The 23,389-nt window shown below is 31.8% G+C and overlaps 3 protein-coding genes across 6 annotated transcripts; 2 read left to right on the top strand and 1 right to left on the bottom strand.

Moving 5' to 3' along the window:
- Positions 1-424: 424 nt before the first annotated feature.
- Positions 425-6,494, top strand: LOC139897492 (protein PSK SIMULATOR 3-like). Of its 3 annotated transcripts, none has more exons than XM_071880196.1 (13): positions 425-558; positions 1,130-1,437; positions 2,122-2,432; positions 2,511-2,603; positions 2,713-2,803; positions 3,068-3,161; positions 3,359-3,456; positions 3,590-3,659; positions 4,139-4,242; positions 4,378-4,494; positions 5,274-5,350; positions 5,433-5,477; positions 5,916-6,493. In XM_071880196.1, exons 2-13 carry the CDS (start codon positions 1,132-1,134, stop codon positions 6,274-6,276), a joined length of 1,767 nt encoding a protein of 588 aa, XP_071736297.1. In that variant the 5' UTR covers positions 425-558; positions 1,130-1,131; the 3' UTR covers positions 6,277-6,493. The 3 variants fall into 3 exon arrangements, with proteins under 3 accessions (XP_071736297.1, XP_071736298.1, XP_071736296.1); XM_071880197.1 differs by lacking the exon at positions 425-558 and adding an exon at positions 574-652 and having other exon boundaries at positions 5,916-6,494; XM_071880195.1 differs by lacking the exon at positions 425-558 and adding an exon at positions 593-691 and having other exon boundaries at positions 5,916-6,494.
- Positions 6,495-8,285: 1,791 nt separating this feature from the next.
- On the top strand, positions 8,286-11,045 carry LOC139902806 (20 kDa chaperonin, chloroplastic-like). Of its 2 annotated transcripts, none has more exons than XM_071885438.1 (6): positions 8,286-8,396; positions 8,568-8,756; positions 9,319-9,498; positions 9,584-9,739; positions 9,926-10,003; positions 10,755-11,045. In XM_071885438.1, the coding sequence occupies exons 2-6, from the start codon at positions 8,571-8,573 to the stop codon at positions 10,926-10,928; spliced, it is 774 nt and encodes a 257-aa protein (XP_071741539.1). In that variant the 5' UTR covers positions 8,286-8,396; positions 8,568-8,570; the 3' UTR covers positions 10,929-11,045. The 2 variants fall into 2 exon arrangements, with proteins under 2 accessions (XP_071741539.1, XP_071741540.1); XM_071885439.1 differs by having other exon boundaries at positions 8,299-8,449.
- Positions 11,046-12,320: 1,275 nt separating this feature from the next.
- Positions 12,321-17,453, bottom strand: LOC139902805 (ferrochelatase-2, chloroplastic). Its single transcript, XM_071885437.1, has 10 exons — positions 17,181-17,453; positions 16,209-16,530; positions 15,185-15,328; positions 14,711-14,812; positions 14,425-14,528; positions 14,201-14,327; positions 13,466-13,618; positions 13,119-13,219; positions 12,842-13,043; positions 12,321-12,736 (listed from the first exon to the last, which is right to left on the bottom strand). Exons 1-10 carry the CDS (start codon positions 17,273-17,275, stop codon positions 12,497-12,499), a joined length of 1,590 nt encoding a protein of 529 aa, XP_071741538.1. The 5' UTR covers positions 17,276-17,453; the 3' UTR covers positions 12,321-12,496.
- Positions 17,454-23,389: the final 5,936 nt, after the last annotated feature.

Raw genomic sequence — 23,389 nt, 5'->3', positions numbered from 1 at the left:
TGTATGATCGAGTCATGTACCCTTCGTGTATAGTTTTTAGCTTTGGGTTTGGTTTGCTACCTTTGCAAACCTTGTATTCATTTGGGTCATGAGTCATGTATTGGCAAGTCAAGTTTGTTGTACTTTCATAGTTTTAATATATGCTTGCTTTTCAAAAAAAAAAAAAAAAATGTTTTTCTAATAAACGTGTAGGGAAAATAATGAAATCAGTATAAAGTATATTTTTTAATTCTTTTTCTGCACGGAACGCTTCATCGTTGAGATTGAGATACCCTTTACACGATACTTGCATATAACAACAATATATTAATATCAAACGAGTATTAAAATAAGTAACACAAGAATAATTAAACATCACGAAAATAAACAAAATAATGCATTATAATATACAAAATCGTACAATACAACTACCATATGAAAGTATGAAACCTTTGACAAACAGATACTGAAATGTGAATGGGCACCAAAAGTTTGACCTTTTCAATGCCTGCTTGTTGACCTTCCAATTCTTCCTCATTTTCGACAGTTTCAATCACAATCGCCTTTCTTTGTTCTTGGGTAAGTCCTTATTGCTTTACCCAGTGGGATTTTGTGATCAAGATTACATTCTTTTTTCTTTTGGAAAATTCATATTTTTTTCAAGTTTTTAAAGGTAGGTTTATATACAGTATATTGTTCCCAAGATTCATGGGTATGTTCAGATTCTGTGTTATTTATGTGGTTTTGTATTATGAGTATACTTTTATACTTTTATGTTTAATAAAGTGGATGAACCATGAATTCATGATATTGAGATACATATGTAGTGAGTGAATATGGTGTAAATAGTTTTATGTATGTAGTACTATGCTTTAATTTGTTTGTTCCAAAAATATAAGATTATATTATTGTGTGGATTTGAAATAAAATTTGCTAAATTTGCTAAAATTTGCTAAATTTGCTAAATTTAATTTGAAATAAATATGGTTTTCGATGAGAAGAACAATTTATAAACCCTTGGAAATAAGATGAAAGAGGTGATCGGGTCAATAGCGATAATGAATTAAGAAATTTGTTAATTTTACTACCTTAACAAAAGTTTATTTTAATGTTTTTCTTATTCGTGACACCTGAATGTGTTTTGTTTAAGATATGGGAGCGAAATCGTCAAAGAATTCAAAGAGGTCACCACATGCTAGTACTCATCGTAATGCATACGGATCACAAGGTACGAGTGTACAACCACATGAGTTAAAGCGATCAACTTTGCAAGATGATTCGACTCCTTTAGGACTGAGCACTAATAGTTCTAATCTCGAAAGCAACCAAACAAAAGACGTTGTTTCTACGCCTAGATTGAATTTGTCTGGATATAATAGCAAAGACGATGTTTTTTATGATGGAATACCTCGTGTTCCTGCAACGTTGTCTGAAAAATCAAGATCTAGAAGCTTTAAGGTAGGTGAATACTGCACATTTAACATTTGGCTACTTTTATCCTGTGAGTTACAAAACATTCTAGTTTATATGCTACTGCAAGTTACAACATTATAGCTTCAGTATTTTGTATGTTATTGTGTTACTGCTAGAAGTGGTAATTTTGACCCATTACATATGTAAGAGAGCCGTTTGGATAATTTTATCTCTAACTGGTCATATGTGTAATCAAGAAAGTTACTTCAGATGAAACAGAACAAACGATTCAAACATTTCAAACCAGTTGCAAGTCGCCTAAATTTATTATCGAAATAAAGAGCTTCCTAAATAATTATATTCGAACTTAGGTTAGTATCGAGATGATATATTTTAAAGGATTTTGCTAACGACATCCCTTAGGGTTGTTGTTAACATGCTTAAAACATTTGTACTATTATTTAACCGCCACCGTAAAGTTAATAACCAACTGCTATATACGAGTGTTTTAAGCGTGTTAATGACAACCCTAAAGGCCGTCGTTAGCAAATTCCATTTTATTATAATAATATTGAACTCACTAATTGCTGACTAGAGTTTCAGACAAAACGTAAACCATTTTGACCCGTTTCCTGACCCACCCATTTTGCCATCTTTAGCTACCACTTTCATGTGCTGGTTGGTTATAGATATATAAGGGAACTATCATGTAATTTTCATTGCTTTCAGGTTAATGCACTCAAAGCTGGTAGCTTTGGGATAGAAAAAGCTGTGGATGTATTGGACACTCTCGGAAGTAGTGTTACGAACATAAATTCTGGGAGCGCTTTTGTCACGGGGCCCACAACAAAAGGAAACGAACTATCAATTTTGTCATTTGAGGTTGCCAACACGATCATGAAGGGTTCAAGCCTTATGAATTCTCTCTCAAATATAAGAATTAAGCATTTGAAAGAAGTAGTTTTTGTTTCAGAAGGTGTGCAAAATTTGGTTTCTAAAGATGCTGATGAGCTTTTAAGAATTGTTGCTGCAGATAAAAGGTTCATTAGATTATAATCATCGTTTCTGTTATTATCGGTTTAGAGTTATTCATATTTACAGGATACACGGTTTTGCAGGGATGAGCTGAAAATTTTTACTTGTGAAGTGGTTCGTTTTGGAAATAGATGTAAAGATCCTCAGTGGCACAATTTGGATGTTTATTTTGAAAAGTAATTTGGGAGCAATTTTCTTCTATTTTTTTTTTACATTTATTTTTTTATATGTTTATATCCAATGTTACATAGTTTTTACTTGGTTTTTGTATATTTTACTTTCCAGACAAAACAGAGGACTTACCCGTCCTAAGCAGTTGAAAACAGATCCGGAAGCAGTGATGCGTGAATTGCTGAACTTGGTTCAACATACAGCAGTAAGCTTATTTTTTTTTTCCCTCAGATTATTTATTATTATTATTATTTTATTTTATTTTTTTGCAGAAAATACACCCTACTAATGTTTTAGAACAGTATTGTCCATATCCTAATTATGTCTTGCAATAATGGTGCATATGTATCTAGTTTAACTTAGATTCAAATCAAGTATTCATTACAAGTTTGAAGAGCATAATTTAGTAAACTGTAGCCTTCAGCTCTTTTACTTGAGAAATAATCTATGAGTTTTTCATGACGTGCAGGAGTTGTATCGAGAATTATGCATATTGGACAAACTTGAACAAGATGAACAACAAAAACATCAACGAGGGTCTAATTCAATTTCCGTTTCAAAAGGTCACTGCATATTCCAATTAGTATACTATTCATTCTAATGCTAACAATAAACATATGCTAATATTTTGTTTCTTTAGTCGATTACATACCTGTATTTTCTTACTCCCATAATTTAGTAAATCTGTGAAAGAACGAAAATCTATATTTAAAACCACATCAAGAATAATGTAAAAAATCGAAATAAAATGTTGTTGCAGGTCCTGAGCTTATTAATCTTAAGCAAGAACTGAAAGGCCATAGGAAGCAAGTAAAACTTCTAAAGAAAAAGTCTCTCTGGTCCAGGAGTATGGAAGATGTACTATTACTTCATCATTCTTTTATTTTTTATTTTTTTATATTGTTTTCGTTAACAACTTTTACTTTAAAATGGAATTTTCTGAATAAACTTCTTTAGTATATTGAAGGACTGATATCATCATATGTTACAGGTCATGGAAAAGCTGGCTGACACCGTCATCTTTTTAAACCGACAGATAAAAAACGTGTTTCAATCAGTGTGTATGTACTTCTCATCATAATTGCATGTTGGTCAACAAGATTTCACTAAAATATAATGTTCCGAATTTGACAAAATACTATAAGGATGGACAAAATACTTCATTAGTCGATACTCATACTACTAGATGTTCTAAAGTTGTAAGGTTTTCCCTGTTCGGGTTACCCGGGAAGGGCGAGTAATCCGACCCCATACTCTAGTGTACGCAGCCCATCAGGAATACTCCCTGGCTGTTTCCAACCCTTCCCTGGCCACCCCAAGAATTGAACCTGAGACCTCTTGCAAGGATCTCAGGGCCCCAACCACTTGGGCTACCTTGGGATGGTTTTGAAGCGACTATTTGAAATTGAACAATACTAATTATAATCAGTAGATAATTAAGTGTGGTAAAACGAGCTGTTATAAGTAGTGTACAGATGTAATTCTGCAGTATGAAGTTTTAATAATAGTATGTTTGGTGAATATCTATTTTTGTATGCAGATGATAATGCAACATTAAGCCAAGGTCCAAGTATGCGGAATAAATTAGGACCAGCTGGTCTTGCATTGCATTATGCTAATATTGTTCTTCAGATCGACTCAATCGTAAGTAACTTGCGCTTATCTAATTTCATTTAATATATGTTTACACAATCTCAATGCAATTGTATCCAAAATCTCAACCATATTTCATTTTCTTTCGGGTTAATTTTTTTCCACATGGTTTGCCGATCTGACTAGGTTTCTCGAAGCAGCCCTATGACTAACGTTGCAAGGAGCATGTTATACCAGAGTCTGCCACCTGATATTGAATTATCTTTTCGGTCCAAGTTAGCTTCATTTCGTGTTGAAAAAGAGGTATACCAAATGCTCTTAGTCATCAAGCTAATGAATTAGGTGATATTGGATTTGTTTTTTAAACTTATAGTAAGATTATTACAACCTTTTGGATTAACAAATCAACTAAGGGTCTCATAATCAGTTTTAAATTCAATGTAACTTTCATACTACCTGCAACAAAGTTGATTATCAATTACTGCGGAGTAAATTGTGCTGATTTGATTCCTCTCAAGTTGCAAAATAACATGAAGACTTGCCTAATTCATTACTCATTTAAATTGAGATATTTCTACTCATATGTTCAAGGTTGAAAAAGACATGAGACACAGACGAGTTGGTCAGGACCTTGAAAGGTAGAGTCGGTCAAGACAGGATGGAGACGGGGTGGAAATGGGGTCGAGACAGACGTTGACTTTTAAATAAAATTTATTAAATATAACTATTTCAAACATAAATATTTTATAAGTAAATGATTTACAAATAAGATAATGTGATGTTAGTTTAAATAATATATAGGTTTAGTCATCTAACCGCTGCATCAGACGCCGCAACCTCCGTTTGCAACCATACATATGTCGCAACAATGTTCTTTTTGCTCATTTTATGCATTGATATCAATAATAATAAGATTTTGTCAACCACTCAAAAAACTAAGTTTTAGGTATCACATCTACAAGTGGAACATCTATATCTGCTATAGCCAATTACATTTAAGTTCATCGTTACGTTGAAAAATCACGTAAACCACCCTTTAAGTGATTACATTCTAGAAATTTACACTATGTTCATTTCTGCAGCTAGATGTTCCGGGTATTAAAGCCGAAATAGAAAAAACGTTATGCTGGTTTTCTCCTGTAGCCATAAACACAGCAAAGTAAGAAGATTTCACTCCTTTTAATATTTCTCATACTTTAATCCATCTGCAATTTTCTCATGTTCTTTTGTGATGTTAATAGGGCTCATCATGGTTTCGGTTGGGTTGGTGAGTGGGCAGACACCGGGTGAGTTACATACGAGATTCATAAAACTGTTTATTATTTAAAAACACTAGAGGTGGCAAAATGGGCGGTTAGTCAGGTTGGGTAACTGGTCCATTCGGGTTGAATCTCACATTCTATAAATCCATTTAATATTTTGGATCATAAAATCTATGCGTTAAATATGTTTGCAATAAGTTTTTTCGTTACTATAATAATATTTACTTTTTGATTTAGGTAACCAAGAAGGTTATGTGTATTAAAAGTACACTGTGGGCTGCTGCTTTTGACCCATTTACTTTTCAACAACTTTTATTTGTTTTTATAAATATTGGACTAGTTGATGATAAAATCATTGCCCAAATCGACAAATTTCTAAGTAAATGGTTCGAATAAGTCAGCTATAGAAATTACAAAATGCCACATGGTTTTATGAATGAAACTAATATATTGTATATGCAGTTCGGGATTAGGACGGAAACCAAATGGGCTGAATGACATAAATCGGATTGAAACATTTAACCACGCAGACAAACAGACCACGGAGTCCTATATTGTTGAATTGTTGCTATGGCTCAACCATTTAACGACCCAATTGAAGATTAGTGCAAATGTAGGCCAATTGCAGTCAAACACAGAGTCCCCAAAAGATGCTACTCAACAAAAGAAGCAAGAAGACGTTGATTTAGAACAGGAGGGCAAAGGAAGTAAAGAAACTAGTAACGATCTTCCGGTTGTTGACTTTGACTCGGACTCTCGACAGGAGATTGTAAAGGCTTCGGGCGGCGTTGAAGATGTGATAATAGAACAGTTGGCTGCATAATGGTTTATGCAGAGCCTGTATTGTGTACATGTTAGTTTGTACGTGTAAATATACTGATCTGGATTTGCATTTTAAGAATATTTTATTACTTTTATTATTATTATTTTTTTTTTTAAAACCCAAAATTTGCATTTTAAGAATAAGTCATTATAACGTATTGTTTTCAGATTAAAATTTTGTATCCAGATCATGAAGTACGTCATTAAGTTTTTGAATGTGTGAACAATATATCTTCATCGACATAATATAATACTTCAGATCATTTTTTTAGTTAAAGTGACTGTCTGTTAATGGCTAGCACGAGTCTAATAAATTCAAAATTCAAATTTGTCTGTTAATGTTTTAAAACTCTGTATATGTAAGATTTGCAATTTATGCGAAAAAAAACATAAGTAAAAAATAAAAAATCTAAAAATCAACGTGTATGTTTGAAAAGTATAGCCCTACCATTTGCTAACAACAATTACACCTGTCTCTAGCAAATGGAAGCTATCTTAGGAGCTATGACAATGTTCTCACCGTTCATGCTTCCGCTATTCTCGCCCGGTGCTTGAACCTTGCTCATTTAAAGCTGGATAAGACAAAAGCAATACACTCAAACGATAGAGAAGGAATTCATATGGCTAATGTTGGTCGCATTTGCATCTTAAAGAAAGATATGACACCTCCTCTTAAGGTGGTGGGACTTAATGAGTTTCTAATTTGTTGTAGTGGGCCTTATATTCTTACAAGAGATCTTAAGTTCAAATTTTGTGTAGTCACGATGGGATGGAAATGGTCACATAGTAATTCAAATGAACCGCATATATTAAAGTATGAGATCGGTATAATTACCCTCCCGAGTAACCCGAAGAGGGAAAAAAATATTAGTTTAGAAATAAATAAAAAATGAACTCTTTCGCAACCCCAGTGACCAGTCCTACAAGTAATATTGAAGAGTTAAATACCGTAACTTGTAATTAAAAGAAATATTGGTGGTAATTGAATCCATGACCTGCACATTATGCTACATGTCTTCATCACTAAGCTACCATCACGATGATGAATAAGTTCACTAAATGTGTACATGGAGTTGAGTCTAATTTAGTTCAATTTTCTTTGAAAATTTTTCCATACAAAATAAATAATGTTACTTCTATTCTTTAATTTTTCGTTCATTTAATTCCTTTTCTCTCGTAAAAAATTTTGATGGTTGATTGAGCTTTTAAACTTCCCGTAGTATTAGTAGTATCAGTTGTACTTATTGATTTTCTGATCCATTATATTTTATTCATATCTTCGTTCCATATTGTTTCTTCCTAAACAAAAAAATAAAGTTTTAGGAATTTTATTATCACATTATATTTTTTCTATAAGTTACGATTCATTCTTTACATTTTACCAAGGTTGTAAAAGACGCGAGTCGGGGACGCATCGGCCATGCCTAAAAAACGACGCGTCGGACGCAATGGGACGCAACGGGCGTTGACTAACGTTGACTTTTTAAAATATTTTTATTAAATATATATTTATATATAATATTATATAGATCGAATTTTAAAATATAAACTGTATTTACGATAAAAATGAATACTTAACAATTATTAACACTATTACAAAAGAAATTAAAAAAATTGGCCGACTTTGACTGACTTTGACCGACATGAATCGACTTGGACCGATTTTGACCAACCTTTTCCGAATTTGACCGACTTTTTACCTTTGACCGAATTTTTAGCAACGACGCATCTGCCATGCCTAAAAAATGACGCGTCGGCCGACGCGTCGGCCAAGTCGGCCGACTTTTGCAACACTGCATTTTACATACCTTTTACATATATACATTAAAGTATTAATTAACTTTATATCGATATTCATATTTATCATTTATAGAAATTAAACACTTAATTTAGGAAATAAATAATTAAAGTTATTTGGGTTAAAAAAAAAATGAACAAAAAAGAACCGAAACGGCGTCGTAAAGAGGAGGGTACAAAAGCTTCTGGAATATTCTTTTATCTACTCCAATAATAAATCTTTACGTCATCCCCTTCCTCTAGCTAGGGTTTTATTATCCTCTTCATCATTTCATCATTTCAACATTTCACCACCAACCAACTGAATCTTTGCATCTCTGTTTGGTAATTCTTTAATTCTCACCTTTAATTTTGAAATACAACCGCTTAATCAACTGGTTAGTTACAAACTTCAAAAAAATCGACTCAGAACACATTGAGTTATAATTTCATATAAAATCTGACATTGTTAATTTTGATAAACATACTAATTGCAAGTTTTGTGATTTAATGAAGGAAATGGCAGCTACTGCTCAGATGACCATCTCCACCACTGCCGCCACCGCATCTTTTCTGCCGGCGTTTGAAGGTTTTAGGCCGTCATCACTTAAATTTCAATCTGTTTCTTTCAGAAATGGTCGTAGTTTGACTCTCGGGTCAACCCGTGGACTCGTTGTCAAAGCTGCCACTACTGTTGCCCCTAAGGTTGTATCATTATAATATATAATGTTTTCAAGTTTCTTATACTTGTTATTACTAATTACTAATTAATAATTACTATTACTATTTAATTTAATATTGTATGAAATGAAATTACAGTTTTCCTTCTTGTTAATATTGACTTTGCTAATTATTGTTAACTTGTTAAGTTCAAAATAGACCATTGTTGTATTTATTTATGGCATATTTTTCATTATTTTGTGAAATTAGTGTATCTTTCGTTTTGGTTGAGTAAAAGTTAGCTTGTTGTTTTAACTTGCCAATTTAAAAATAGTGCATTAGTCAATTGCATAGCTACTTGTTGTTTTCGGTTCGAGCTTCATGTTTGTATGATGATTGTTTTGGCTTATCCTTTTGTAGTATTTGTGAGTTTTGGTAACACTTAACATGTGTTACATCTAGAAAATTACATATGAACGTTTCCGTATACTGATATTTTTAAAGCATACACAAACTTGGTTGTTGAGTTTTTTACTTATTAATTCGTTTGCCATGTGTATTGTATAGATTAATAGATATAATGCTATTATTATTGTTTTGTTTGCAGTACACTACATTGAAACCGTTGGGTGATAGAGTGTTGGTGAAAATCAATGCTGCAGAGGAGAAGTCTGCAGGTGGCATATTGTTGCCGTCAACAGCACAGTCGAAACCACAAGGGGGTGAGGTTGTTGCTGTTGGAGAAGGTAGGACAATTGGGTCCCACAAGGTGGAAGTAGACGTGAAGGTATCAATTGTTTAATTTAAATCACTATATTGTTGTATGTTTTTGTATAATGAGATATGTTGAAAAGGTAACATTTTTGTTTCAGACTGGTACGTCGGTTGTGTATTCTAAGTATGCTGGGACAGAAGTTCAGTTCAATGGTACAAACCATCTGCTACTTAAGGAGGATGATATTGTTGGTATCCTTGAGACGGATGACATAAAGGACTTGAAGCCCCTTAATGATAGAGTTCTAATCAAGGTTTGCAAGTCTTTTCGATTTCTGTTATTTTGTTTATTACTTTGCTTATACTAAGTTATAACTTTGTAAATAAATTATGAATCATTTAAAAGAAATTATGTGACGTTAATTGTTTTTTAGTTACTGATTAATTGAGCATGAGACATATTTATTAAAAACTCTAATCCATTTGAAACTTGGTGATAGGTTACGGAGGCTGAGCTAACTACGGCTGGTGGGTTGCTGCTCACACAGTCGAGCAAAGAGAAACCCTCTACTGGCACGGTGAGTTTTGCACAACAAATTCCACACTTAGTTGCATTATCCCCGTGTTAGATGTGGCAATTCCAACCCATTTATGTATGAATGAGTCAATTTGAGTTTCTATCCATATTTAACGGGCAAAATTTACAAAAAACAGTGATAGGAGAAATGCAACTAGATCGAACAGGTTGAAATATACCCACAGTTTGTTTATAATAATTAAAAAATAAACCTTCCAAAGTGATTGTTTAAAAAGGCTGATTTACGAGGAAGCACAATATATTTTGTAATCACACATGATGCCTTAACAGTTGTGAATTCTTTGTTTATGTGTACATAACGAGTTTGTAAAATTCGTGAGTTTGGACGAGTTGTTTGGGACCTTGGAGGGACGAGTCGGGCGTTGACCAACGTTGACATTGACTTATAGTAATAAATAAATTAAACACATATATTACACATAAATATATCAAAACATAAAACATAAATATAAATATATGACAATTTGATTTTGAAAAATATAAATATTCTGACCTAAGTTTGACTTTGACCAAATTTGACCAACTCAGACCGACGTTGACCCGACTTTCTACCGTTGACTATATTTGAAGGCGTTTTTTAACGAGTTGGACGGGCTGGTCCCCAAACCGACGGGTGGGCCAACTCGGCCGACTTTTACAACACTGGTACATAAAACGATCAATTGTTAAGCTTGATGGTAAAGTTAATGTTGTTGGAGTTGGCTAACACCTGTTATGCTCTTGGTATGCAGGTGATTGCAGTGGGGCCCGGTTCATTGGACGAGGAAGGAAATAGAAAGGAGCTTACGGTGGCTCCAGGGAACACTGTTCTTTACTCGAAATATGCCGGGAATGATTTCAAAGGAAGTGATGGCTCAGAATACATTGCTTTACGAGCATCAGATGTCATGGCTGTTCTTGCTTAGTTTTAATTCAGTGCTGACTGCTATAGGAAAAAACACGACATTGTAATTGTAATCACACCTTGAAAGAACGTTTTGGCATGTGAGTGAGACTCTTACAAGGCTTGAATTACGCAGAAATCGGTCGGTATGATAATTCATGACGAAGGTGTAATTTTTCATTTTAATTTGAAAAAAACTCCTCAAAAAAAAAAAACATTAAAGAATGGTAGAACCTGCAAGAGTTAAACACGGGATCCAACTAAACAATTAAACAAATGGAGAGTTCCCAAAAAAACTTTGGTATTTTAGGGCAAGTCTCAAACATATCATTGGGAAATCAAGCTCACTTTATTTTTCAAGTAGTGAGATTTCAATAGATTCAATAGGGTTAACACTGGATGCTTCAAATTCAAGATTATCTTCTTATAGAGGGTGGCCACATATGCGCGCTACCAAGTTGCTGTTATGCTGTATACAAGTAGCCAAAATAACAGCTCTATAAAATGTGGGATTATGGGGAGGAACTTTTGGTTGTTCTCTTGGGAACCATCAGATGTGTTGCGTGAAGCCTGCTCATACAAACGAAAGTATTGAAACTATAAGAAGTATGACCCTATTGATCCAGAGTGATTGTGCATGCTAGTACATAAGCACATTGTTTTTACATAGATACATGTAACGAACTCGATCTTCTATGATCGTATGTTATATCTACAATTAGGCAAAAGCACCTTTTTTTTTTCTGAAAAAAAAAAAAAACATTAAAACTATTCAATTTTATTTTCGTTTTTCATGAAGATCAACATGTACAACCGCTTGTTGAATATCAGGTCAAGATTGTCATTTTAACGAGTTAGACCAAATTAAATTGGAACTCCACATTCTTTGTAATATTACAAATAACATAGTTTAAGTTTAAAAATAAAATAAAAAATTACACGTTCATTATTGATGTGCGACGAGTTAGGAAGCCCACGTATTGCGGCGAGAGGTAATAACTTTCATAAAAATATATAGAAACATCACGAAATAACGGTACTATCCATTTCATATACGGAGTATTGTTTTTAAAAAAATATACAGATCAATGATGAAATAGCTGATGTAGCATAACGTCAACGGAGAGGTACTATCATTTCATTTCTTGTTTTTAGTATATAGGTAAATATGTCTTCACCTGAAGTTGTTTACCGTTTTGCACACTTGTCTTGCTTATCATAACGGTAGATGTACACGCGCATTGAATGTTTTACATACTAAAACATGTTTCTAATCTTAGCAAAGAAATGGACAACACAGCTCACACAAACACCAAAATAACACAATGTGGTGCTATTAAAGTAAAATGTATACATTTATTTTCAAAAAATTGCAGTTGGTCCTTTGACGACGGGTGATAAACATACCATAATGTGAGGTGGAATGATGATCGAGTTTGTTCGGTCAATAATTACAACAGCCAGATATACATAACTTCTTTTTACAATTAGCCTTTTATAATCGCCTACTACACATGATTTATAGCACATAGAACACAAATTACCTGAAAAACCATCATCATCGCACCTCAAGAATACGCAACATGATACCTATCTGGGGAAAACGGGCAACTGCAACGGCAAAATGCCCCATTGATGAAGGAACCCTTCACCAGTGCTCACTTCCAAAAACAGCAAAACGATAACGGCTAACATAGCGGCTCTACCGTTCCATGTTTCCGCACTCTTTGTAAAACCCCATTCCCACACCGTCACTGGTGCCGGCAATTCTCGACGTTGTGAATCGTATGTCGCCAATAGCTCTTCTACGCTCCCAAGTGGAACCAAAGACTGCACAAGAACCATATAAACTTCAATTTCACTTGCTAGACGTGGCAAAATGGGTGGGTCAAGCGGGTTGCGTAACGGGTCATTGAGGACGGAAATTGTGGTTACCTGTCGAGCTTCAAGATTTGATACGGCCATGGCTCCTACGTAAGGAAGGCTTTCAATAACTGCATCTGCTAAATCAAGAATGAAAGTAGGATTGCATCCAAGTGCAGGAACACGACCCCATTTCTCTATACCAGATTTTAATGCTAATTCCTTGTATTCAACGTCGATTTCCTCCAATGTTTCAATATGTTCACTCACAAAACTGCAATTAAATTAAAAGAAAACCTATAAGAAAGAGGTTTCCAACCATGTTGAAGTTGGTAAAATGTTCAAGTACCTAATGGGTACAGCTAGAAGACTTTTAACGCCTTTCTCGCCAAGTTCAACGATGGTCTGATCAGTGTAGGGTTTCAGCCATTCGACAGGGCCAACTCTACTCTGCATCATATAATAATCAACACAAACCAAGTTATTTAAATAATTTAGACACATGGTAATTCGGGTCGACCCAACTTGTCAGATCAATTACAGCACTAAAAGAATGCCCGCCATTCAACCCGCCTATTTTGACACCTCTTGTTTTGAGTGCCAAATATTAGTCCTATATTAAGGTACTAGATTCAATGACTTCTTATATTAGAGTTGAAAACTATGCAAAGTAATATGGAAGTCCATATTAGTGACCTGATAAGCAAGAGTGTAGGGATTATTTATCTTTCTTCTCTCTAATTCCTCCATTATTAAATCCACACATTCTTCCATCTCGGCTTTGTACGGATCACCGGCTTCTTCGACATATGCAACTGGCACCCCATGAGCACTAAAGAAAATCATCACCTACAGCAATCATCATTTTCAATTAGAATCATGACATAAAAGATAATGGGGACATATTAAGGGATATTTTGGATTATTGAATAATTACAAGTAAACATTGGTGGCCATGTTGTAAGAATTGGATATTGTGTATGTTGTTAAGTGTGTGAGAAGTTCTCATTATGTAAGGAGCAAACAGATAAAATTACTAAAATATGCATTTCTATATATTTATATAATCATCCATAGTTTAAAACTATAAATCTTACATCAACTATAAGGGTTAATAAGTAACCTTCATATATCCCAAGTAATCAGTTTTGCTGCAGAATATATGAGACTGACAATTTAACTATTTGCTATAAAGATAATTACAATTACAAATCACAAATTATAAATTATAAATTATAAATTATAATTATAATTATAATTATAATTATAATTATAATTATAATCAAACCACTTTACCCCAACAGTAAAAAATGGTAATTTCAACTTTTAAGTTACAATAATAAGATAACCTGCTTGATAATGCACACCCAAACAACCCTTAACAAGACAAATCCGAAAAGAAAAGGCCATAGTGAATAATGCAGTCAGTACCTTCTCAGGACTGTCAAAGCTTATGAGCTCTTTTTCAATTAGATCGGCCATTGCTTTAATGTATCCTTCACGTTGGTACCAAGAAGGTATTACCGTGTGTTGCATGTTAACCAGGTATTCGTCCTCCCTATAAAATAAAAATAAATATAAATATTTATATAAAATTATCGATTAAATGTGTGCAAACAGCACATGGTTTTAGGTTAATATGAGCCATTCATCACCTAAAGATACTTTCAAGGAGTCTAAGGCTCGAACCACTAGTTGATATTGAGAATTGTGGATAAAGAGGAAGCACAACTAGCTTATTGACTCCATCCTTTTTAATCTGCAATTAACAACAAACGATGAACTAATGGGAAATTGATGATGTTATCATTAGGAAGACAATATATCTTAACATGTTGATTTAATACGCTAACCAGGACCAAATAATAAAAGCCCAAATGATTTTGAGTTCCTTACAAAACAGTTCATAAAAAAAGTGCAGTGAACAAACACAGCATATACCTGCTCAATTGCTTCTTCAGTGAATGGGTGCCAGTAACGCATGCCTACATACACCTCTGCAGGAACATTTTTGTCATAAAGTGCCTTCCTCAACTCTTTTGCCTGAATCGAGTAATATAATAATTATAATAATAATTGAATGTGCATCATCAAAGCTACGTACATGCATCGTAAACATGTAAAAAAATGCAAGATACTTACAAGAGCATACGGATAGTATATGAAGAAAAGAAATTTATGAAACTATACAAATATCAAGGTTGCAAAAATCATCACTCAGGAGTACTTGGTCGGGACTTTTTAGGGGTAGTCAGGATGTTGACCAAGTTTGACTTTGATTGATTTTGACAGATTTTCCGAGTAATACCAATTTTTGGCTGAGTTTTTAACGAATTTCGACCGATTTACCAAGTAATTACGAGTTTGACCGAGCGAGTCAAACACGAATGCAGACTATAATGAAATGAAGTGTACCTGTTCATCAGTTATTTGGCGAAGAGGAGATCCGCCACCAATCGACGCATAACCTTCCTTGCTTTTTGGTGCTCTAGCAACAGATATGAACTGTGCCAAAGGCTTTTGAAGAAAACGGAACAATCTTGGTAGACGAATAATATCCTGGGCATTAAAAGTAGTTGATTAACCAGTCAACGTCTTCCAGATTAACTGATTAAAAATGTCTATAAAAGAAATTTGGGAAGTAGAGGTGGCAAAACGGGTGGGTCTGGGAACAGGTTGGGACGATCAGAGACCCTTCTCTCACCAAGATTTAACTTCGCTCAATAAATATATAGCGTTTTTATATACGAATACAAAATACAAAAATCATAATCCCTCCGTCCCAATCCAATTGTCCCTAACCAAATAACACACATTTTAATACATGTAATTATTACACTTACCTTATATATACTTTACAGTTTTACCCCGTACTTTTTAACCTTATACATACTTTACAGTTTTACCCCATACTTTTTACTCCCTCTGTCCCTAATTTATTGTCCAGCATTGCATAAAGTACAGTACTTTTATGACATTTCCTTAAACTACGTTTTTTTTTGTCAGGTGACAATAAATATGGGACGGAGGGAGTACCTATCTTTTTGTCTTACATGCATAAAGTAAATATATAAAGGAACTTTACCTTTTCTTATTCTTATCTATTTATAAAAGTGGACAATTAATTTGGGACATCCCGAGAAGGAACAATGAACAATAAAATAAAGACGGAGGTAGTATTATTTGAACAAATAATATTACTTTATCAGAATCATTTAGAAAGGTTTGGCGCATTAAAATACACGTTAGGTGACTTTCAACCTTGTTTGACCTTATTCATTTTGAGCTGTTTTATTTACCCAATAGAGATTAAAATCAACCCAGATAGATCAATTCACAAGTAAACGGGTTGAAAATTGTCATTGAAGTTCCAACAGAAAAGCCTTCTACTTTATATAATGGTGTAAGAATTTGGGAAAAATCGTAAGTTGGAAAATACCGGGTCTGCAAAAAGGTTGAACAAAAACGGTTGCACATCATCAAGAGTTTCGGGACCACCAAGATTGAGCAACAAAACTCCTATTTTTCCATCATTAACAACAGAAGACGATGTGTCTTGTACACGGGATGTTAATAACGCTCTTAACTGCATTGAATCTTTGTGTACGGGTTGTTTTAACAAACATTGTTTTCGGGACGACCCAAATATACATTTGTTTTTAGAAATGGTAACAGATGAGCTGCCAACATCAGAAGAAGCCTCCATTTGCAGCATACCATGAGACACAACTTCAGTAGAGCATATTACTCGTGGCAACACTCTGTTAAAGATAAACCGTCAAAACCCGTAACTACATTTTAAAATGCATTTACGTTCTTAAAAAGTACTAACATCTATACTGAACTCTGACAGTAATTTGTCTTATGATAAATGCTGCAAATTACAATTAAAGATTAAGATGTTTGATAGAAATCCGATTCGAGATAATCAATCTCCCAAGAACGAATAAAGAAACTAAGACTACTTTTAACACTAACCTAACCTTCTTTCCTTTTCCGTAAAATTAGCGCAATCCTAAACTTTAGGAAAAACAAGTTAAACATGAGAAAGATCCCAAGCATATAATCCTACATGCATAAAAATTATGGTCTATATGTGGTTCATTTATTAATGGATGTATCTTCATTTCTTCTTTATCCAATGTGCATAAATGGGAAGTGGATATAGTGGCTAAAAAACTGAAATTTAACAAAATCCAGACGCATAAACCTAAAACCCACAATAAAAATACAAAAACAATGGTGAATCTTGATAACTGGCTAAAATATAAGCAGAACCCGGATACAAGAACAATAAACTTCAACAAAGGCAACAACTTTTAATCAAATTGAAACCAAATATTACGACCCATTTGAGCAATTTAGTACAAAACAAAAAGGGGACTAAATTAAAACAAGAAATAAGACTTACAAAGGGGTTTTGGGATGAAATCTTGGAAGGAGTGCAGAAGAAGGAGAAGGGGAACATGGTGCTTGAATCCTTATATTCATTGATTGATGATTCATACTTTTTTTTTTAATAATTCAGTAGCTCTAAAGTCAAAAATAGTAAGTATATTTTGTAGTGATATATTATACTATTATTAGCAGCAACAAGGGTTTGTTGAGGGTTTGAGGATTAGGGGTGTGAAATTATGTGAATTAGAATTTTGGGGAAAAATGAATGCAGGGAAAGAAAAAGGGTGAGTTGATAATTTGGGAGTGACCCAACATGTTATTTTCTCTGCATTTAAACAGACAGTAGTTGTGCTGCTCAAATATTGCCACCTGTCCAAACTTATTATCCTGTTTTTTCTTCTTCTTTTTTATTTTTTATTTTTTATTTTTTATTTTTTATTTTTAATTTTAATTACTTTAAATAATTATATTTTGTTAATTAATTTTACAATAAAATTAAATATAAACAAATTAATTAAATTAAATTAATTATACTTTTTGTAAATTAACAGCACATAGGGTTAGTACGTTACTATAATTACAATATGCAAATGGATGATTATTATAAACCCTTTATTAAAATTATTTAATAACGTGAGAAAAAAACATTTATAAAGATAATAAACTGAATGATTTAGCTCAAAATCATATCAATGATTGTATAAATGATAATATGAACAATTATATAATAATGATAAATAACAATAACAATAACAGGAATAATAGAATAGAATAATAATAATATAATTCTACTAGTAATATTTTTTTATTGGGAAAGGAATTCTAATAATAATAATAATAATAATAATAATAATAATAATAATAATAATAATAATAATAATAACTAATACGGAGTAACTAGTATAATTATAATTAATGATAAATATAATAAAATGCATATTAAAATTTTATTATTAAATGGTTTAAGTCAACACCATTTTGACAAACTAAAAATGGTGTTTACTTGCACCATTTAGAGAGTATATAAATATAAATAAATTACGTCATGGTTTTCGGTTGTGAGATTGGGTTTCGCTCGTTTGTCATGGTTTTAGGTTTCAAGCCCCTTTTCTTTGGTGGCATCTTTGGGTTGGGTCCAGGCAGTAATCTCTAGTTGGAGATTAGGTTTTAAATCTGGGGAAATATTAATTTATTGCCATCGGGTCTTCTTTCGTAGCTAATGGGTATTATGATCTTCTTGGGATGAATCGGAGAAGATCCACAGCCAACCATGGGTTTCCTAGTAAGAAGGAAAGAAAGGAATTTGTAGGAGGACCCGAACAAGTTATAAACCCAAATGCAAAACTACTTTTCAAAAGCTAACTTGAAGAAGGAGGAGACGCCAAAGTTTATAACCACTAATTTAATTTGTTCACCCACTGATGTGGGATTTAAAAGCCAGCTAATGTGGATCATTACAACGCCCCATCCTTGAGGGCCAACGTTCCCATTGGACCATCTAAAGATGAGTTGCTCTAATACCAATTGTTATGATCTTCTTGGGATGAACAGGAGAAAATCCAAAGCGAACCTTAGGTTTCCTAGTTAGAAGGAATGAAAGGTACTAGAGGACGACCTGAACAAGTTATAAACCCAAGTGTAAACTCACTCTTAAAAAGCTACCTTGAAGACAGAAGAGGACACCTAAGTTTATAACCACCAATTAAGTTTGTTAACCCAATGATGTGGGATTTTAAAGCTAACTATTGTGTCATGTCTCGTGGAGGTCGAGCTTCTAGTTATGTAACAACCCTACTTTTTCTGTTACTATCGTTACTTGTCTGTTAATTATTTAACGGTGATTATGTGACAACCCGAAAATTTTCGACCAAATTTAAACTTTATCTTTATATTATTCCGACACGATAAGCAAAGTTTGTTAAGTTAAATCTCAAGAATTTTAAACTGTGTTCATACATTCATTTAAACCCGAACAAATTCTGACGATTCACGAACCATTATATAAATGGATATGATTATATATGTATATATATGTGTATATATATTATAACTTGAGGATATTAACAAAGTATTAAACGTATAATACTTTACATGAACGTATTATGTTTAATATATTTATCGCCGGAATTAAAATATAATATCAAATGATTGAATTATCAGTTACATTGTGATATGATTACGGGTCTCTGTTGTGAGGTCCACGTTGATTTGAGAAATCTTTCCTTTTTAACAATATTCGAAAAATGGTAAAGTGATTTACAAGTAAGAACAAATGTGTCAATTAACGGGAACTAGTCAAGGGTTAGTGGAGATTCCTGTTTGATTTCCAATTCATGCTTTACAATAATTTCCTCGTGACTATTGATAAGTTAATTAGTTAACTTTCATGATATTTAATGTAAAAGTGAAATCATGTAAAATAAATAATTTCGATAATGGTAGTCGACAAGATAAACCCATTTAACATGATACAATAAGATGATTTCATACGTTTAATTATTCATTGGACTTAACCCTACGAGTCACGAATAAATTGAAACTTAAAAATATGAAACCCTTCTTAAATAAAAACGTTTTATGATATAAAAATTTCTATTAAAACCTTTTGATAAAATGATTTTGAATAAATTGTTATATTAATATTATTATCATTACCTTCATTATTTAATGTTACTATTAATATTAATAATTGTATTATTAATATTATTATTCTAATATATATATATATATATATATATATATATATATATATATATATATATATACATATATATGAAATTTGATATGTATAAGTTGTTATATTATTATTATTAATATTATTATTATCATTAATATTATTAATATTATTATAACTAATATTATTATTAGTATCATTAATAATATTATTATTATTATCATTTTTATTACTAATATCATAATTAGTATTATTATAATTATTATTATCATATTCATTAAAAGTCATTAGCATTATAGTTATCAAAAAAAAAATAATAAAATAAATACAATTTATTATTATCAATAATAATAATATTGTTATTATCATTTTTATAATTAGTATTACTAACTACTAATATTATTATTTTTAATATATAGTATATGGATATGAAACCTGATATACATAAATTGTTATATTATTACTAATATAATTATTATCATTAATAATATCAATATTATTATAATCAGTATTATTATCATTAATAATATTATTTTTGATATTTTTATTATTATTATTATCATCATTAATATTATTATCATTATCATTAATAATAATATTGTTATTATTACTATTATATTATTATAAGTTATTATTTATAATATTAAGAGTATTATTATTGTTGTTATATTTATTAATTAATAAGATAAGATTACTTATAATATATAAATACACATGAATAATACAGATATATACGCGTTATATTTACATCACTATCAGCTTTTTCTTTTTCCTCTATTTCTTCCTTCTGCTCGTGAAAATCGGTCGACTAATCAAACACTACAAAACAATCGTTGATTTATATATTATCGTTGCATCAATTATTCCATTGCACACTTTAATTATCTGCTGCAATTCCAAAATAATTAAACAGAAACAAAGTTCAGACCTGGTTTCCTCTGTTTCGCCATATCCTTAATTTGAAAGCTCAAATTCAGTTCTTTATTCAAAACCTAAAATTGCAGAGATGTTAGGAATCACTCAATTAATCTATCTGTAAGTTTCTAGCCTCTAATTCCTCAAATTGATTATTAATTTCAGAGTCAAAGTTTTTAAATTAAAAAGTCAACGATTGTTCTTAGATCAAATTCGAACAATCTGTTACAACTAAAATTAAATTAATGATTGATATAGTTCCTGTGAAGGATTTACAACACCTTTCATGTTGTAAACATAATCTAAAACGGTTCTAATTTCAAAATCACGTATTTAGTTCATAGTGTTTTGACTGTGATTAGCAACTACCCCAATTCGAATAAATTTTAAAAATCTAATAATGCAGATAGGTTAGGATTCATCTAGTGAAACTTTCTTTAAAATTTTACATTCCAATCCCTCATATCGAGTTCTAATTTTGGAGTCAAAGTCCAATTTCAAAAGTCAAAAGAATTATTCATCGAGAAATTTGAGCTCAATTTGATGTTTCTAGTTAAATTAACGAACCAGAAAGTTTCTATGTTAAATTTAGAACCTCTTTCATGTTGTAATCGAAGTCTAAAATGTTCTTACATTCAAAATCAAATTCAAAGTTCAAAAACTTATTTTTCCTTCCTGTCATAGTTTTTATTTTTAAATTTTATTCTGTTTTAGTTAATCTAATCAATCTCTAAGCATTTCTGTGTCAAATATAAATTCTAAATTGTTGAATTGATTAGCTATTAAGGTGGTTTGATCCTTAGTCGATTTTCAGATTAGAAGGAAGGAGATGAACAAATAAAAATATGGGTTTTATATAATTCATTTCTGTTTTAAATCAGATAAATGAGTGCAGCAGAATGGTTAGGCACATGTCGAGTGAGCGAGAGGTTGCGGGTTCGAGCCCGGCTTTGGGCAAATTTTTTCTAAAAGGACTTATAAGGTAGTTTTTGTAGTGACCCGAACTTTTCCATGATTATATATTAATTGAAAACTATATTTGCATGATTAAATGTTTTCAACATGTTAAGCAATCAAACTTGTTAAGATTTGATTATTTGAAATGAGTTTCATGTAGACAATTGACCACCCAAGTTGACCGGTGATTCACGAACGTTAAAACTTGTAAAAACTATATGATGACGTATATATGATTATATATATAGTTAACATGATATTGTGATAAGTAAGTATCTCGTTAGGTATTTTAACAATGAGTTATATACATAAAATTGAGTTTAATGAATTAAGAAACTCGAAACAATATATATAACGATTATCGTTATAACAATGTCTTACTAAATACATATGAATCATATTAAGATATTGATACACTATGTTTAATCATGATAAATTATAATTAACATGTCATTAAGTGTATTAACAATGAACTACATATGTAAAAACAAGACTACTAACTTAATGATTTCGAAACGAGACATATATGTAACGATTATCGTTGTAACAACATTTAACTGTATATATATATATATCATACTATGATATATTAATATATCATAATATCATGATAATGTAATAATTTAACATCTCTTTATATATAATAAACAATGGGTTAACAACATTTAACAAGATCGTTAACCTAAAGGTTTCAAAACAACATTTACATGTAACGACTAACGATGATTTAATGACTCAGTTAAAATGTATATACATGTAGTGTTTTAATATGTATTCATACACTTTTGAAAGACTTCAAGACACTTATCAAAATACTTCTACTTAACAAAAATGCTTACAATTACATCCTCGTTCAGTTTCATCAACAATTCTACTCGTATGCACCCGTATTCGTACTCGTACAATACATAGCTTTTAGATGTATGTACTATTGGTATATACACTCCAATGATTAGCTATTAGCAGCCCATGTGAGTCACCTAACACATGTGGGAATCATCATTTGGTAACTAGCATGAAATATCTCATAAAATTACAAAAACATTAGTAATCATTCATGACTTATTTACATGTAGACAAAATTACACATCCTTTATATCTAATCCATATACCAACGACCAAAAACACCTACAAACACTTTCATTCCTCATTTTTCTTCATGTAATTGATCTCTCTCAAGTTCTATCTTCAAGTTCTAAGTGTTCTTAATAAATTCTATAAGTTCTAGTTTCATAAAATCAAGAATACTTCCAAGTTTGCTAGCTTACTTCCAATCTTGTAAAGTGATCATCCAACCTCAAGAAATCTTTCTTAATTATAGTAAGATATCTTTCTAATACAAGGTAATACTAATATTCAAACTTCGATTCAATTTCTATAACTATAACAATCTTATTTCGAGTGGAAATCTTACTTGAACTTGTTTTCGTGTCATGATTCTGCTTCAAGAACTTTCAAGCCATCCAAAGATCCTTTGAAGCTCAAGTTATTTTTTCATCATTTCCAGTAGGTTTACCTACTAAATTTGAGGTAGTAATAATGTTCATAAGATCATTCGATTCATATATATAAAACTACCTTATTCGAAGGTTTAAACTTGTAATCACTAGAACATAGTTTAGTTAATTCTAAACTTGTTCGCAAACAAAAGTTAATCCTTCTAACTTGACTTTTAA

This window comes from Rutidosis leptorrhynchoides, chromosome 3, assembly GCF_046630445.1.
Source record: "Rutidosis leptorrhynchoides isolate AG116_Rl617_1_P2 chromosome 3, CSIRO_AGI_Rlap_v1, whole genome shotgun sequence".
Taxonomy (NCBI): Eukaryota; Viridiplantae; Streptophyta; class Magnoliopsida; order Asterales; family Asteraceae; genus Rutidosis; species Rutidosis leptorrhynchoides.
This window is presented reverse-complemented; position numbering and strand designations above follow the sequence as displayed.

Bases quoted from the DNA above. Each gene is read 5' to 3' on its own strand.
- LOC139897492 (XM_071880195.1), top strand. The intron at 3,162-3,358 runs GTCACTGCATAT...ATGTTGTTGCAG, and splicing joins TTCAATTTCCGTTTCAAAAG to GTCCTGAGCTTATTAATCTT. The intron at 3,457-3,589 runs GTACTATTACTT...CATATGTTACAG, and splicing joins GGTCCAGGAGTATGGAAGAT to GTCATGGAAAAGCTGGCTGA.
- LOC139902806 (XM_071885438.1), top strand. From the start codon at position 8,571: ATGGCAGCTACTGCTCAGATGACCATCTCCACCACTGCCGCCACCGCA. The intron at 8,757-9,318 runs GTTGTATCATTA...TTTTGTTTGCAG, and splicing joins CCACTACTGTTGCCCCTAAG to TACACTACATTGAAACCGTT. The intron at 9,740-9,925 runs GTTTGCAAGTCT...ACTTGGTGATAG, and splicing joins ATGATAGAGTTCTAATCAAG to GTTACGGAGGCTGAGCTAAC.
- LOC139902805 (XM_071885437.1), bottom strand. From the start codon at position 17,275: ATGAATCATCAATCAATGAATATAAGGATTCAAGCACCATGTTCCCCT. The intron at 16,531-17,180 runs GTAAGTCTTATT...TATCTTTAACAG, and splicing joins TTTCATCCCAAAACCCCTTT to AGTGTTGCCACGAGTAATAT. The intron at 13,220-13,465 runs GTCACTAATATG...TATATGATGCAG, and splicing joins CCTACACTCTTGCTTATCAG to AGTAGAGTTGGCCCTGTCGA.